The sequence below is a fragment of the Abramis brama genome (genome assembly GCF_963993115.1).
Source record: "Abramis brama genome assembly, chromosome: 8".
Classification (NCBI taxonomy): Eukaryota; Metazoa; Chordata; class Actinopteri; order Cypriniformes; family Leuciscidae; genus Abramis; species Abramis brama.
Window position 1 is genome coordinate 11,347,974 of NC_139970.1, and position 17,135 is coordinate 11,365,108.

The following is a 17,135-nucleotide window of genomic DNA, read 5'->3' on the forward strand; positions in this document are numbered from 1 at the left end:
AGAGAGAGAGAGGGAGAGAGAGGGAGAGAGAGGAGAGAGAGAGAGAGAGAGAGAGAGAGAGAGAGAGAGAGAGAGAGAGAGAGAGAGAGAGAGAGAGAGAGACAAGCAAAAAAAGGCAGCAAAAAAAAAAAAAAAACTCAAGCGAAGCGGGTTTGTTTTATTTAGTGCAAAAAAAAAACTTGCAGTTTGTAAAAACAAGGCTGACACGGAGGCTGACACCAGGCAGGGGAAAATAATTAGCTCTCATTTTCTCAGACTCCTGTTTCCTTCTTCCCGCTGAGCTTCCTCCCAACCAAACCACCACATGTCAGGAGAAATAGGAGGCAATTAGCGGCCCCGCTTCAGCCCCGCCGCACGCGTTGAAAGGGGACTATTTATGATGGGACAATGAACAGCTGAAAGATTAAATAACATTTGCCTTTTAAAAAGAAAATGACTTCTGGCTAAATTTTTGATTAAATTCAAACGGAAAGTGAAGACGCAGTCGCTCTCCTGTGTCAGGAGCCCAAACAAAGGCTCGCCGGCGAGAGGGGGTGGATGGATGGATGCTACGCCTGGCTTTACACCAGAAATCTTTTACCTCTTGCGGCCTCTTTTAAGTGAATGAAAAAGAGGAACCAAAACAAGAGGCTTGGGAATGGAAAATGCGTTTAGACAGTGGTCAGTCTTCGGAGGAGGACGATAACAGGCATCTTTTACTTGAAGACAACTTCAAATCAAGGAGCGCCGCAATTGTGTGACAAAAAGTCTCGGTTATGACAAGACATCACATCTGCAACAAAAGCTCCCGTCAACACAGGAAATGATGCACAGACAGTGATGCGAAAATAATGACAGCAAATCACAAGCATTTCATACATTAAAGAGAACCGTGAGGAAAGACGGCATTCGTGTTTCTCCAATAATCGACCATCATGCGGATTGTTGATGAGAGGAATGCAATTACTTTTTTAAGTGAGCAATGACACTAATTTAAAAAAAAAATATTAGAAATGAAATCATCTTGGTAACATTTCCAAGAAAAGCCCATTCAAAATGTGGTGTAATCATAATTTGTCTAGAATCTATGCGAGTGTCTGCATTTTAATCATTGTTTTTCAAAAAGTTTTTAAATATAAATTGTATTAAACAGAAAGTTTTTTGTTTCACCGAATGACATTTTACATCCCGAACTAACCATGCATTGTCATAAAATGCTAATTATTTATATTTTTTATTTATCTTTATTGACCCTGACACACATTCATGAGGGTCAGCGGGGTCCACTCTATGATATCATTTCCTATTTTAGGTTTTTTCTGTATACCTTTGTTGGTTGGACCACATGACTTTGATTTACCGGTTTTTTTTAATAATATTGAGGCAGTTTTCTTAAAAAAAAAAAAAAACATTATTTATTTTCTATATTGTTTTTTCTTATACATTATGCTTTACTACTTATAAAGGTTATGACTTTTTGCTTCATTATGACTTATCTGAGTTTATACCGTAAATTTTTTTTTTTCCTCCATCATAAATGACTTGCGTCTCAGAGCGCGAAGACGAAACCCAATAAACGCCGTCATGTTCTCTTGCGTTTGTTTGCCTAGTGTTTGGGAACGCAGTCGTGCGAGACGCTTCTGGGAATTAAACTTTGGCTCAGGCGTTTCAGAATAATCAAACCAACATTTGAGAGGCTTCTTTAAATGTGTTTCCATCATAGTTTATGCACGTCTTCTTATCGAATAAAATAATTTCTTGTTGTTGTGTATTTTCATAATTTATGTGCATCTTCTTGTTTTTTTTATGCGATATCCCAAAATAGACATGAAAATGGGTGGATGGAAACATAGATATATGCACATATGATTTTCACCAAACACCCAAGCAACCACAGACAGCACTTACTAGCCGAGAGGTTTATTTTAACATAATTGTGTGTGTATGTGTCTGTTCAAGCACAAGGAGACGCGAAAAAGGAATCAATTCAGTGTTAGCCCGCTATCTGAAACCTGCCTCTGTGTGTGTGCGCGCTTCAGGTGTGTGTGGCTGTGTGCACAGATAAAAAACGCGCAATCGACTTCTCTTTAGCCTCTTCTTGCGCTTGAATGGTCTTGCGCTTGAATGGTTTTAAATCACTTAAATGTGTAAACTGTCGAGGAAAAACATGCGCAAATGATGAACTTTCACTCTATGATGGTTAAACTTAGCAATTCATCCATGAACCACATGCGTACCGAAACGTGGGGCCTGGTCCGTATGGATCACGGATCAACTGCAATCTGTTGCATTCCTATCTAGTGGTGAACAATATTTAAAAAATGAAAACCTATCTTGTCACTGACAGAATAAAATTATGCCAAACTCAAAGATTGCATGGATTAAGGCCCTGTCCCAGACAGAACCTAAAATGACAAATGGGACACCCTACGGTCTTGTGGAGTTAACAGACACACACATGTGGTGGCCATAGTAAGTCCACAAGACCGTAAGTGCACATGAAGTGTGACATTTGGGACAGGGCCTAAGCTGTGTATCATAAACCTATCAATAACTATGAGGGCTCCTACACATGATATGAAGCGGAGTGATTTACCGTGTGGCTTGTGCCTGCTTTCCAGTGGTATCCAAACACTAACTCCAGATTTACAGTCTTCCTCCACTCCTCGTCTTCTTCTTCAGTGGCCAAACCATTCTAAGAGTGCACACAAGGAACATTTAAATGAGTGATGTTTTTATTTACATAATATATGTGTGTGTATATATATATATATATATATATATCTGTGTGTGTGTGCATGTTTATACTACACACACACACACACACACACACACATATATATATATATATATGTATGTGTGTGTGTGTGTGTGTAGACATGAGCACACACACATACAGAGTGACATATATAATATATATATATATATATATATATATATAAATAAATAAAATATTATATATACACACACATATACGTAAACAAAAACCTTTATGTTAGATGCGATTAATCAGGATTAATCAATCTGACAGAACTAATATAAATACATTAGCTGTGACCTTGTACTGTATAAAATATATATATATATATATTTTTTGCACTGGCTTTTTTGAGTTTTACCTACTTCCAAAAGCTGAGATAGCTTGTCAATTCAAATACATAGGACAAATTAATTGGATAAACCCAGTAAATTAAGTTTAGTTTACTAAAAGCAAAAAAGGTGACGTAGTAATAACAGTAAATGATGCATAATTACAAGTAACTAACCCTAAACTAAACCCTAACCCTAATCGTAAATCATATAGTAAGTACAAGTAGTTAATTAATATTACTCAGTACTTATTTGAGTAAGTACAATGTAACTACGTCACCTTAAAATAAGTGAAACCTTTTTAAAGTGTGTTGGATAAGGAAGAAATCAGCCAAAACAGTGTGGCTACTGTTCAAAAAACCAAAATCACGTCAACTCTATGTAAAAGATGATCTAGAAAGTGAAAACATGCCTTGATCAACGGAGGAAAGTGGAACAGACTCAGGTAGTCGTGGGTAAGTTTCTCAATTTCGGTCTGAAAAAGAAAAGGTTTGACATAATGTTTAAAACATTACGAGATGGATTTATGCAGTTATGCATAACAATCAGCCAATGACCAGCTGTGTGTGAATGTTACATAATTATTACCTGTTAATGGACTTTGAGCAGCAAAACAACAATTAATACCATTGTGTATCACTTATGAACATATAATTCGCGCTCTGGCATATGTCATATACATCTAGAGTAATTAATTCAACACATCACGCTCTCTATGGAGCGAACATACGCTTTACAGGATCAGACGTGTGATGTCAGTTAGCAGCGTTTCCCAGAGGAGGAAAAATTATTTCTCAGAGGTCGCTCTTTCAAAGCTTAGCAATATGACGCTGTCACGGATATTTCTAAAAAAATCATTGGGGGGGAATAAAATTAATTCCAAGAGACAAATAAATCAATTGTTGACACATGAATGAATGTGGCATTGCTCAGATCATCTGGTCTTCATATTGTTTATTCGAGATGTTAGACTTTCTGAGTTTTCACAGTTTGAGCATTTGTTGAGAAATTCATGTGAGAAATCTGTGTGAGATTTCTTGCTCGGTTTCCTTAGGCCGATTCACACTGCATCGACAGACGAGGACCAATGCCGACAGTCGCCAGATTACGGCACGTCACTTCTCAGAGACGGCGTTTGCGTTTTCAGACAAAACAGGGGAAATAAACATAAATGATAAACATGATGCTGCTCGTTAAATCTGTTAAATCAGAAACTGCAGCTTTGAAAAGCAAATTTAAACAGCCTAACACTGTGTCCTAACCAGACGTGATGTGATTTATCCGTCCAAACTGCGATAAAATCAATCAAAAATCCCAGCCAATCAGAAGAGCGTGTGGGGCGGAGTCTCTCTGCATTCACAATGAAATGGATAAGTACATTATCAAATTCATAAATCTTACACCATTTTAACCTGATTAAAAATACATTCTGAAAGACTGAAACAATCTTTTTTTTTATTATCATTGAATACACTTGTTTGTTCATCTTGAGTTGAACATGTTCTTTCCTTTCATTTATTTTCAAGATCTGAGGTGAATTAGCCTATCAGTTGTTGCTTTCAGTCTGTCTATAAAGGTCACGAAAAATGATATTCAAACTCGCATTCAAATATTTTTACATTAAAGGCACACTATGTAATTTTTCGCCACTAGAGGGCGTTTATTCAAAACAAAGGCGCAGCTCGATGACGAGGAATGTTGTCTTCACCTGTGTCCACTCGAACAATGGTATATATTTTGTTGATTTGTGTACTTTCATTATCCCAAATGTTTCTAAGAATGTTTGAATCCAGAGAAATAAGCAGTTTTAACCAGGACACGGACAAATAATGTATATATATTTCTAACATTTGTAAAGGTAAGTAGCGTGGCACCTTCAGATGTATGATGTGTCCTTTGGACGTCACACCCAGATCCCTCATGTCAGTCTCAGACAGCAGCAGGAGTCTCCGTCCTGTGATGTGATTCTGCTTGAAGACCTCAGCGTACTGCTGCAGCTCTCCATCACCTGCAGCACACACACACACACACACACACACACACACACACACACACACACACACACACACACACACACGCACGCACGCACAAGCACACACACACACACACATACACACGCGCACCCACACACACGCACATGCAAAAACACGCACAAGCACACGCACGCACAATCACACACATACACACACACACATACAAACGCACAAGCACACGCACATGCAAAAACACACACGCACACACACACACACTTTTTTTTTATATGAAAATAAACTACCGTTCAAAAGTTTAGGATCAGTTAGATTTGTTTAATGTTTTTAAAAGAAATATCTTATCCTCAGAGAGGCTGCATTTATTTAAAAACAGTGATATTATGAAATATTATTTCAATTTAAAATAACTGTTCTCTATGTGAATATATTGTAAAAAAAAATATATATATATATTCCTGTGATCAAAGCTGAATTTTCAGCATCATTACTCCAGTCTTCAGTGTCACATGATCCTTTAATATGATGATTTGATGCTCAAGAAACATTTATGATTATTATCAATGTTGAAAACAGGTTTCAGTTTTTCTTTGATGAAAAGAAAGTTCAAAAGAACAGCTTTAAATGAACAGTTAATCAACATCAGAGGTGAAGAAGAATCTCACCTTCAAAGATCTGCTGCATCCAGAAATGCTGTAAAGACAAAGACGTTAAAAAAAGAACAAAAATTCTGAAATCATCTCTATTGAAGAAATACCCACCACATGTTCCTCTGTCCAGGAGTGTATCGCCAGGTTTGGAAGAAGCTGTCGGAGACGGACAGAAGAACACACACACTCACATGTGTGAACAATCAGATGACATTTACCTTAATATTCAGCAAGTGTTCTTATAATGTGAAGTGCAGATATTAACAACAAAAACATATTACAGTATATGACGCTCACTTTTAATGCAAATAAGAGAGTCATTCATTGATATCCATCATTCACAAGTGTAGAAATAATTTAAAAATTAGGCAAATTGACATTTTATATCTAGAATATCTACATTTATTTGTGGGTGTGTGTTTGTTTCTTGATGTTTTTGACATCTCATTTCTTTATTAGCAAATTTGGATGCTTTCATGACATTTTATCTTTATCTGTATCTGTTTTGTTTTTGAATTAGCATCTTATTAACAGGAAGTGAAGTTGTGTCCCAGGTTATGTGTTAAGATCAAATCTTCCCCTATAAAGTAACGAAATATTGCATAAACTTTCATATTTTCATCAAGCTTCAGGGAAATGAATCATGTTCCCTCTGACAGACCGACTGACTGACAGGCAATATATCTCAGGCAAGATTAATCATTGTGTCACAGATCTTTTATTTCAGAATGATAGTTTTTTTTATTATTATTTTTATCAATTTTTAGACATCAGTACAGGATATTACTTACATAATTGTTATAAGAGAAATTTCTCAGACACACTATCAAAGAGAAAATATAAAGACACCATGAAGAAAGAATGAGGGGAATAATATTAATATTTTTTATATTGTCAAAATTAATTCTCATGATGTTATTACAGTTTTACCTGAAAATATCGAAAACATTTTTCCTTTGGATTAGTGATGTCGATATAACAAAAGTAATCCCAAAATGCACTGCGACGAGCTCAGTGAAGAAAAACACCCAAGATGGCGGACGAGACGACTGAAATGCTGATTATAAACACATTTTGAAAAGAACCAATAGATTAACAGTTCAGTTTATTCACGTATAATGCTATTCAGAGTTTTTCAAATCAGCAAATTTCTTATAAACAACCACAAATTCAGTCAGAATAAACGAATATACAAACCGTTACGTATTATAATTTAGATGACGTGTGACTGCTGAGTCTGGCTTAGCTTTAACCTGGTCAACATTTCCTTCACCGTGATTCTGCAAGTACATCTATTATTTCATTAATATTATATTACAGTTATATTTAAAAAAAAATATAGCCTCCTATAAAAGTATTTAACTGAATTAATATCAATGGTGTATCTAGTGAACAGCACTGTCATTTCTTTTTGCAGATTTTCGGGTTTCCGTGGATAGAAGAACAGAGGAACAGACACTCGACTGTAACGCAATTCATTTCTGCTGGAAGAAATATTGAAATACTCTTTTTATTGCTCATGTTTTTCAATCTCTCTCTCTCTCTCTCTTTCTTGACGGTGTGTGAGTTCCTCACAGTCTTCACACTGCTCAAATTGGCCAATCTTAATGTCAGTGAAATGTCAGTTGTTCGTAAGTGCGCGCTGCCCTCGCCACGCTGACACGCTGTTCTCTCTCGCTCTCCTCAGCATGTGGCTATACATCCACTTCATTTGCCATAAATAACATCCATAAGGACCCGGTGGGCGTCAGACGGCCTCACCTAATACAGCCTTTACAGGGAATCAGAGAAAGTGACTGCTCTAACCTCCACGACACACGACTTATTACACTTCAAACTCTTCTTATAAAAACAGCATCTTTTCTCCAGCGAATAAACACTGTTCCTGATGGGGGGAAAGATTCAGAAGCACATACACACTGTGACTAAACGAAGCTATTTCTCATCTGAGCAAACTTGAGTTCATTTTGATCTATTAACTGTTCTTTTATATGATTGAATTGAATGAGTTGAAATGGATATTGAAGGAAAGACGGTGAGCAAGTGTCCAGCATATAGGGTTTAAAGTGCTCCTGTTATGCTTTTTCGGATATTACCCTGGCTTTCATGCAGTGTGTAATACAGCGGTTTGAGGATGTAGAAGCTCTGCAAAGTTTCAAATAGTGCTTGAGAAACAGATCTAAAAAGAGAGAATCGAGAAAAAATCCAGTCTCACTTCTTAGACGAAACCTACGTAACAAATTTGCCGAACGCCAGTCTATGGTGTTCATTAGGCGTGTTTCCATTACAGATTTAAGCAAAACTTTTGCGATTTTTTCTAAATGTCGACAAAAAACTATTTCGAAATGACGGCGTTTCCATTAACTGATGTTATGCGACTAAAACTTCATTTTTTCCTCTTGCAATAAGTAAAATCATTCCAAAAGCCATGGCAACGAACGTTGGTAGGTTTATGTATATCCCAGCCACTGCACTGGCCATTATTATTAATGGAAGGAGATGTATTTGTGTTTTCCAAGCATTAATGGTAAGGAAAGACCCTTATTATACTTGTGAGCGGCACATATGAGGTGTTTCTGGGTGTTTCTCCCTCATCTCTGCTTCGAGGTCTTGATTGTGGCATTTCTTTGAGGTTTAGAATCCAGTATTTCTGTAATTATTTTGTCTTATATGAATTTAATAAAGAGCTCTGTCTCGTATTCTGTCCAAACACACCGCGCCTTCTAAGTCAGGTGACCTGTAAATGCGCAAAAACTGTTTCCATTGCAGTTTTGCGAAATATTTTTTTTGAATTGCCTGAAAAACCTCCTCATGCGAGCGTAAAAACTTTTTGCGAAAATTACGTGTTTCCATTGGGCGTATTTTCAATTCGCAATTTCAATTTGCGCAGTTTGAAGGGTAATGGAAACACGGCTACTGTCTGCCGGTGAACAACGTCTACTTTGAGCCTCAAACACTGTAGTTGTATCTGAGACTGGAAGACTTTGGTTCGTGTTGTTCATGTCGAGAAGACGCTGTTTTCAGAGCTGCGAATCCACTTTGATGAACTTCCAGAAGAAAGAGACTCAATTCTGCTGGAATTTACTCTGTAAAACCGACGCCATCGTCACTGTTCGTATCACTGTGAGTCAAGTGCTGAGGAAGAGCTGAAATTCAGAGATGGTAATGGGTGTTTTGTTTCTGACACACTAGTGTTCATTTCATTCATGAAATCTGTGATGAAAAATGTTCCTTGACGACCTTTTTTCCCATGACTAAGATGAGACGATGACGAGACGACACCAACGTCATTAAACGATAACTGTGAGGTTATCAACATGCAATATCTTTGACGAAAAAAGACTAAAATGTAGTAAAAATATAATAACTTGACCAAGATCACTCGTTGTTTTTGTCGAATAAGAGAGGAGACAAAGCATTGCAGACTGTTTCCATCAAGCCGCTACGAGCTTTCATGCGTACGGTTGCCAGATTTCAAGATATAAATCCCCCAATCAGTGCTTTTCTGTTAAAAGAACACGTTTTCTACTTTTTACTGCAATCTGGCAACCATGTGCACAGGCTCTCTCTACACTGCGGAAGAAGCGCGGATGAACAGAAAACACAGACAAATGTATAACCTGCAGTTTAGAGATCTCCATTTGAAATTTTCTTTCTTTTTGCGATCAAACCTTCTCAGTCATGAACTGTAATAAATCCAAACATGGATCTCGACTATTTGAGATTGTGGTTGCTGAGTGAATGCACTTCTGTGTGACAATACAAAGTCATTTTGCTGTTGTTTTAATAGAAACATTTACTAGGATTACTAGTTTTAATTTTTGAGAGAAGTTTCTTGTTTTACCCTCAGGCCAATATGATAAATAGCCTATAATAAATAAGTGATATACCTCATATTTTGATGTTTTAATCGAATTTGTAGGGTCATAAAAAACAAACATCCCCTCTAAACATCACTTTTGGCCACTACTGTAATGTGAATATTCTTCTTTTTATGGTATACTAAAGAAACAAACATCCTGGAAAAACATGAGAGTAAACATTGCTTTGAGTTAGAGCGAGGTCGAGGTCCTCAGGAGAGAGAGAGAGAGAGAGAGAGAGAGAGAGAGAGAGAGAGAGAGAGAGACTCACCGGTGTGTTGGACTGCTCGATGAGTTTTCTCTCCCACATCTTTAACCGTCTCTCTCTTTCTTTCAGCTCTTGTTCTTTGCTGCTCAGATCTCTCTCCAACCGCTTCAGACGTTCCAGAGTCGCCTCGATCTCACACCTGCTCACACAATACACACCATATTCATCAACATAATATCCCTATTCATAAACATATCAATATTTATAAACAAGTGATTAGCTTACATACATTATTATTTTACTGCATAATGTGTCATACATTGATGTACTAATATAAAAATATTTATGGAGATGTACACAATTAGATTTAAAATTAGTAAAAAAAAAAAAAAAGGTATATATTTTTTGAAAATGTAAGTATTACATACTGCTTTCAAATTAGTTTTTTCAATTTGTACCCACAGGATTGCATAGACAATTTAACAACATAATTATTCATTTCACTTGACTTTGGGGCCAGAACAAGAGAGAAAATATATTCATTTTAACACTAATAGAAATATTATTGTTTGTACATTTTAATATTACGTATTGCTTTAAATTCTGACACATTTTATACCCACATTCACACTTTTGGAATACAGTGGAAATTTAACAACATTAATACAATTTGACTGAACTCAAAAAAACACACTTGTTTGTCCAAATATTTAAAATAAATAAATAAAATTAGTTTGAATATTTTTTTTTATTATGTTTTGTTTTCAATTTTGACAAACTGTATGCCCACAGCCACACTTTTGGATTACACAGACAATTTATGTTTTGAAGAGTGTTTGTTGTTTTTCACTGATTTTACTGGTTTGGCCACAGTATGCAAAGAAATGAATGTAAGAATAATGGCTGAATGTTGTCTTTATTCCCTAGACTAAATGCTACTAAACATAAGACATTTTTTAAATTTAAAATTTAGTGCAGAATTATCAACTGGTGTATATAAGTACAGTCAAGTTTGAGTCACTGTACGTTTGTAATGTGTGATTTAACCAGCAGAGGGAGCTACACATTCTCCTCAGACAACAGTTATTTATAAAGAGACAGGAACTGGAGCTGGTGTCCTCAAACACCTCCCATCGGGCTGTCCCGTCCTGTCCCCTGACGCCCTGCTTGCTCAACTTCAATACCACACTTCCCGTGTGACTGATTTCCCTGTCTGCCTCTTTTCTAACAAATGCTATTGAAATTTCACAATTATATGTGGCCTAAAGTTCCCCTTTTTGACATGTCACTTTTTTCTTTCCTTCGTTCTGTGTTTTCCTGTTTAGCTGTGATCTCCTGTCCCTGTATCCTGGCCCAATTCCAGAGGGTCTTAATATAGCATCAAACACCCAGGACTTTCTAGATCACCAGGACACAATGGTCTGGTTTCACAGACAGGGCTTATATTAGGCCAGGATTAGGCCTCAGTTGAGTTAGGATATTTAAGTAGCTTTTATAAACGTGCCTTAGAAAAAACATTACTGGTGTGCATCTTGAGACAAAACAACGGCACTGATATATTTTAAGATATGCTTTCAGTTAAAACATGCATTTTAGTCTGGGACTAGACTGAAGCCTTGTCTGTGAAACCGGGGGAATGTGTGTGAAGGGACATACATAGTAGTTTATATATATATAAAAAAATTAAAAAAACCATGTCATAATATGGTTAAAGCACCACTTTGATTACTAAAAAAATCTGTTTTTAATGTTGTTTATATGTCTATGTGGTGTTTTTAATAACCTTTAAGACAAACCATGTGTAAATTCATCAGTCGACACCATTGCTGAGTATTTTCTCTTTAAAACTGCAGTGAACCAAAGACAGTCTCAAAAACACGCTTTGAAATCGCTGGTGTTTCTGACGTCACAAACTACCTTGTAACCAATCAGATCAACGTGTGATCGTCAACCAGTGGATCTCTGAGCTGAGTGAGTGAGTGGAGGCGGGGCTCATTTGCATATTCATAGAACTGTGTGTACAGAATGAGGCAGGGGTGTAGAGTTACATTAAAAAAAAAAAAGATTCAAAGAAAAAAACTTAAGTAATTTTGGTGATCAAAGATGAGGGATAAGGGATACAATGATGACTACAAACTTCATAGCATTTATATGAAGGACTAAAAATGACAGAACGAAAAATAAATAAATAAATAAATAAAAGTAGAAATAAATAAATAAATGCAGAAATAATAGTGAAAATAAATACATTTTGGTAATATAAATGGCTATTTCTGTATTTTTACATGTATTTATTCATTTATTTATGCATTTCTATATGTATTTATTTATGTATTTATACATTTATTTATATATTTATGTATTAATATATTTATTTATTTATTTATATATTTATTTATTTATACATTTATTTATTCCTACATTTATTTATTTCTGTATTTCCACATTTCTACATTTATTTATTTCTGTATTTCCACATTTCTACATTTATTTATTTCTGTATTTCCACATTTCTACATTTATTTTTCCCTGCGCATGTATGCTAATTGACCAATGGCTAAGCCACGCCCCCAAACGCGATGAGCCAATCACAGTACGCATAGCTAACCCAATACACTCGGACATTCTCTGCTTGCTTCCTCGTCCATTGCAATGCATTGCGGTTATCAGTTTTCATTCGTTTTTATGTTTTTTCTTGTCATTTTGGCTTTTAAACAGCGTGTGTGTGTGTGATTTTGGTTGGGTGACAGTTGTAGGTTACAGTTTGACAAGAGTTTACAGTTTGACAAAAGCACAATGTTGTGTTTTACACAAATATAAGTAGGCTAAACACTTTGCAGTTTTAATTATGTCCTGTATGAACAAAATGGAGTATATTTTTATGTTTCCACTGTTCGATCGCGCCCGCTCTCTGACACACACACAGACACACAAACACACACACACACATTCCAGCAATGCAATCTTGACATCGCAGCCTGTTCATTATTCTGCGCTCACACCAAACGCGAATAGAGCGTCAAATTCGCGCATATCCGCGTCTAGTTCGACGCTTGAACATTTTGAATCCAAAGCGAATAGGACGCGCGTATAAAGCGAGCGTTTGAAGCGAAATAGCATCAAACTATAACGTTTACACCGTGAACTGTAAATCTTTGTTCTGGAGCTGAAGCTTATCGACCTTCTCAACTATAAAATTATTAATATAACCCTCCAATGCATATTTAAGGCCCTTTTGGTGACATCGAGATGATATATAATCTTTCTGTCTCCAAAAAATCATCAATTGCCTCCTGTGAAATGTCTCTGCCAAAGCGCCTGTTACCGAATGTTGACTGTTTGTCCGAGTGAGTGGAGGGGGCGTGGCTTAGCCATTGGTCAATTAGCATACATGCGCAGGGAAAAATAAATGTAGAAATGTGGAAATACAGAAATAAATAAATGTAGAAATGTGGAAATACAGAAATAAATAAATGTAGGAATGTGGAAATACAGAAATAAATAAATGTAGGAATAAATAAATGTATAAATAAATACATATATAAATATATAAATAAATAAATATATAAATACATAAATATATAAATAAATGTATAAATACATAAATAAATAAATACATATAGAAATGCATAAATAAATAAATAAATACATGTAAAAATACAGAAATAGCCATTTATATTACCAAAATGTATTTATTTTCACTATTATTTCTGCATTTATTTATTTATTTCTACTTTTATTTATTTATTTATTTATTTTTCGTTCTGTCATTTTTAGTCCTTCATATTTAAACTGCAGTTTTTAAAATAAAAATGGATTGCATATTTTATAGTGTGTGGTAAATCAGTTCTAGTGTAACGGCAGGTAAATGATATTGATATTTGCGCAGTATGTAATCATTAGTGTGTTAGTGTACCTCCACTCTGCTTTATTCTGCAGGAACGTGTTGCACTCGTCAGGTAAATGACTGTCGTTCCACATGGACTCCAGCGTGGACAAGATGTGTTTGAACAGCGGCCTGTCCTGCAACACAATCACAACATCTGCATTATTAAGAACATCAGCATTTCAAACACAGACACTTTCTGAAACACTGAACTCTTCTAAAAGAAAATTGTTATACACTGACGATTTGCTTCCCTGGCCAATAAAGCATACTGAAATTCAGATCTGATCAATAAACGCTACACCAATATCTCACAAGCACTCCCTAGTGGAAAAAACTTAAGCATACTTTTAAAAAGAGCACTTAATATGGAAATAATATACTTAAAAAATAATATACTTGTGCGCACTGCATGTAATGTTTTCGGACACTTAATTGAAAGTCAATTGTAATTAAATTTATATTAAAAGCAACTTAAAGAGTTTTTTGGCTCACTTAAGTACATGTAGGACTTAAGTAAATTTGTATGTGTAATTTGTTAATTTCATAAGTACTCCTATTGTCTTTGAAATATGGTTAAAGTGTAGAGTTGAATGCATGACAAGCATTTATAGTAAAATAAAATATACTTTAATGCCATTTCTATATTGAAGCTTGTATGTCATGTATTCAAATATATTTGTTATTACACATTTGTACTGATGAAGTTGCAATTTAGTACTTTCAAAATATATTATCTTTAAATGTAATACTGAATAACACACCACAGATACAATTATAATCAAGTAATTTACATGTGTTTTAGTATGTTAGTCAACGCATCAAAATAAGTGCACTTCTTTAAAGTATGACAAAAGATTTTTAAAACAATGATTTTGTACTTAAAAGTAAAACTTTTAATATGACTATTACAAAGTGAATTTAAAAACGTACTTAAGTGTGTTAAGAAACAGTCATGAAAATGTCCAACTTTTTATTTAATTAATATATTATCTGCAAGTACCGTTTCTTAAAAATTTACTTTTAAGATTTTGCAGTACACTACAAGTGCACATTCAATACAATTAAGTGCACTTCTTTTTCACAAGTACTTGAAAGGTTGAAACGTTTCATAAAAGCAGCAGGTTGTGTGACACATTAACAGCTTTTTCAATTAAACATTTGCAAGTTGTCATCAGTTTAATGCACTTTAGAAACGTCCATACGATACTTATCAGGGTTGAACAACAGCTGTGTGTTGCTTAAATTGCAATCTGAGTGTTATGATTTGAGTATACGCGTATATTTGAGTGTACTGGCACGCCCGCACTCTGAGTGACAGGCGGACGTCAGCGCCAGCCAACATGAATTTATGAAGCTCACTTAAACGGGTGTGAGCGTTCAGAGGAGATGTGTTCAGTGAAACTGAGAGGGAAAAAAACAAGCCCTGACATGAGGCAGATAAAATGAACTGAACTGATTGGATGAATTAAAAATGTCAGGATAAGAGACAGTCATATATTAATAAAGACAGCGGTTATTAATGTCCTAACCAAACAGCATGTCTTATCTATTATTCACGCATTAATGCATTGCACTTTAACGTGGCGCAAATACCAATCTACTTAAGCACTGCATAATTACTGTATTAGTAGAATAATGCAACATATTGCTAATGCTCTCCAATGTATGTCATTCTCAAGGTTTACTGTATTATGCAGTGTCAAAACCATAACAATTTATACTGTATTTGCTAAATAAGATCTCACAGGATAATCACACTGTGAAAGAGTTGATCCACCTGTCTCATGTCGTTGCAAACCTGCATGGACTGGGTTTGGTTTAGTCTGTGGTCATGATCTAGTATGTGACCTAATTTGCATTTCGAGGTAAACATGCATTTTTGTTTTTCTTACTTTTGGTTCCGTCACCCAGCAGCTTCTCATCAGACAGGCGAAACTGGCAGGGCAGCTACTGGGAATCGTCAACCTCTGCAAAACACACACGACACATGTCAAACATCCCCCATCAACCCGCCGACACACACCTCATCAGTGGCACAGCCAATCAGAACCTGCCGTCACCTCGTTCTTCTCCACCACCAGCCAGGCCACCTGCAGCCCCTCCAGACCTTTGAAGGGAACTTCACGCGTCAACATCTCCCACAGGACCTAAAAGAAACATGCTTATAATTCACAGCTATATGAAAGAGAGAAAACTATCTGTGCCAACAGACCCAGTGAATCCACCAACTGACCAAAAAAAAAAAAAACTAATTTGTTACAGCCAAATGTATTAGTTTTTTTCAAATTATATTTTGGTTCAAAACTTAAATATTGATTTAATATTAATAAAAATATTTATTTTCCCAAAGATCATTTTCTAGTGTGGATGTGCTGGAGGAGACTTTACAGAGTGCTGGACTCTTGCATTGTCAATACAAGATCTGACCAAAATTGATGCACCTCTTGATGGAAATAACATCACAACATTTATTTCCATCAAGACAGGCATCAATTTTTGGTCAAGATCTTGTATTGACAATGCAAGAGTCCAGCACTCTGTAAAGTCTCCTCCAGCACATCCCAAAGACTTACAATGAATTTAAATGGTTAGTTCACCCAAAAATGAAAATTATCCCATGATTTACTCACCCTCAAGTCATCCTAGGTGTATATGACATTCTTCTTTCAGCCAAACACAATCGGAGTTATATTAAAAATATCCTGGCTCTTCCTAGCTTTATAATTGAAGTGAATAGAGCCTACGTTTTTGAAGCCCATAAAAGTGCATCCATCCATCATAAACTAATTTATACGACTTCAGTGGGTTAATAAAGGCCCTCTATACACTTGCTAGGAGCGTTTTTTCCTCGTGGAAGTTTTGCGTTTGGTGAGCTAATTAAATATTAAAACTCAGTCGAATCAATATTTTGTGTACAGTTATTTAATTATGCCATCCAGTATCGTGGACTGGCTCTCTCCTGTTTCATACAAACGCAGCTGCTGCCATTTTGTGACTATTGTTTTGAACACTGTTGGATTATAAGATACAAACAGGTACGATTTTAAAACAGTTTAATCTCAGATCAATATCTCTTATCCCCATTATTTATGTGTATGCTGTGTAATAATTGGTATGACTGTATACCGTATCCCTTAATGTCCGTCTAGCTTGAACTTGCCGTGCTGCAACTGCTCTCTCAGCGGAAGCTTTGCGTTTAAAGAATTAATAAAAGTCAAAACTCAAATCAATATTTCGTGTCTAATTATTTACTTATGTGGCAAGTAGCCGTGTAATAAGCGGGATCATGTACATCCAGCCGGTTGTTATCTGAGAATAAACAGCTTCAGGCTGATGCAAGACCTCCTGATCACCCTGTCGGGGTTTATTCTGAGATAACAACCAGCTGGATCTACATCATCCCTTACATATAACACAGATTGTGTTTGGCTGAAAGAAGAAAGTAAAATACACCTAGGGTGGCTTGAGGGT

The 17,135-nt window shown here is 35.8% G+C and overlaps 1 protein-coding gene across 1 annotated transcript in view; it reads right to left on the reverse strand.

Annotated features, from left to right (window-relative positions):
- map3k20a (mitogen-activated protein kinase kinase kinase 20a) overlaps positions 1–17,135 on the reverse strand; it is a 46,108-nt gene that overhangs the window by 11,388 nt on the left and 17,585 nt on the right. The window contains exons 8-16 of the mRNA XM_084121939.1: positions 15,725–15,811; positions 15,557–15,631; positions 13,692–13,798; positions 9,839–9,974; positions 5,819–5,863; positions 5,723–5,750; positions 4,944–5,077; positions 3,482–3,544; positions 2,576–2,674 (exon numbers count right to left, since the gene is read on the reverse strand). Of these exons, the coding sequence (XP_083978065.1) occupies positions 2,576–2,674; positions 3,482–3,544; positions 4,944–5,077; positions 5,723–5,750; positions 5,819–5,863; positions 9,839–9,974; positions 13,692–13,798; positions 15,557–15,631; positions 15,725–15,811 (774 nt within the window). The remainder of the gene's footprint in view (positions 1–2,575; positions 2,675–3,481; positions 3,545–4,943; positions 5,078–5,722; positions 5,751–5,818; positions 5,864–9,838; positions 9,975–13,691; positions 13,799–15,556; positions 15,632–15,724; positions 15,812–17,135) is intronic.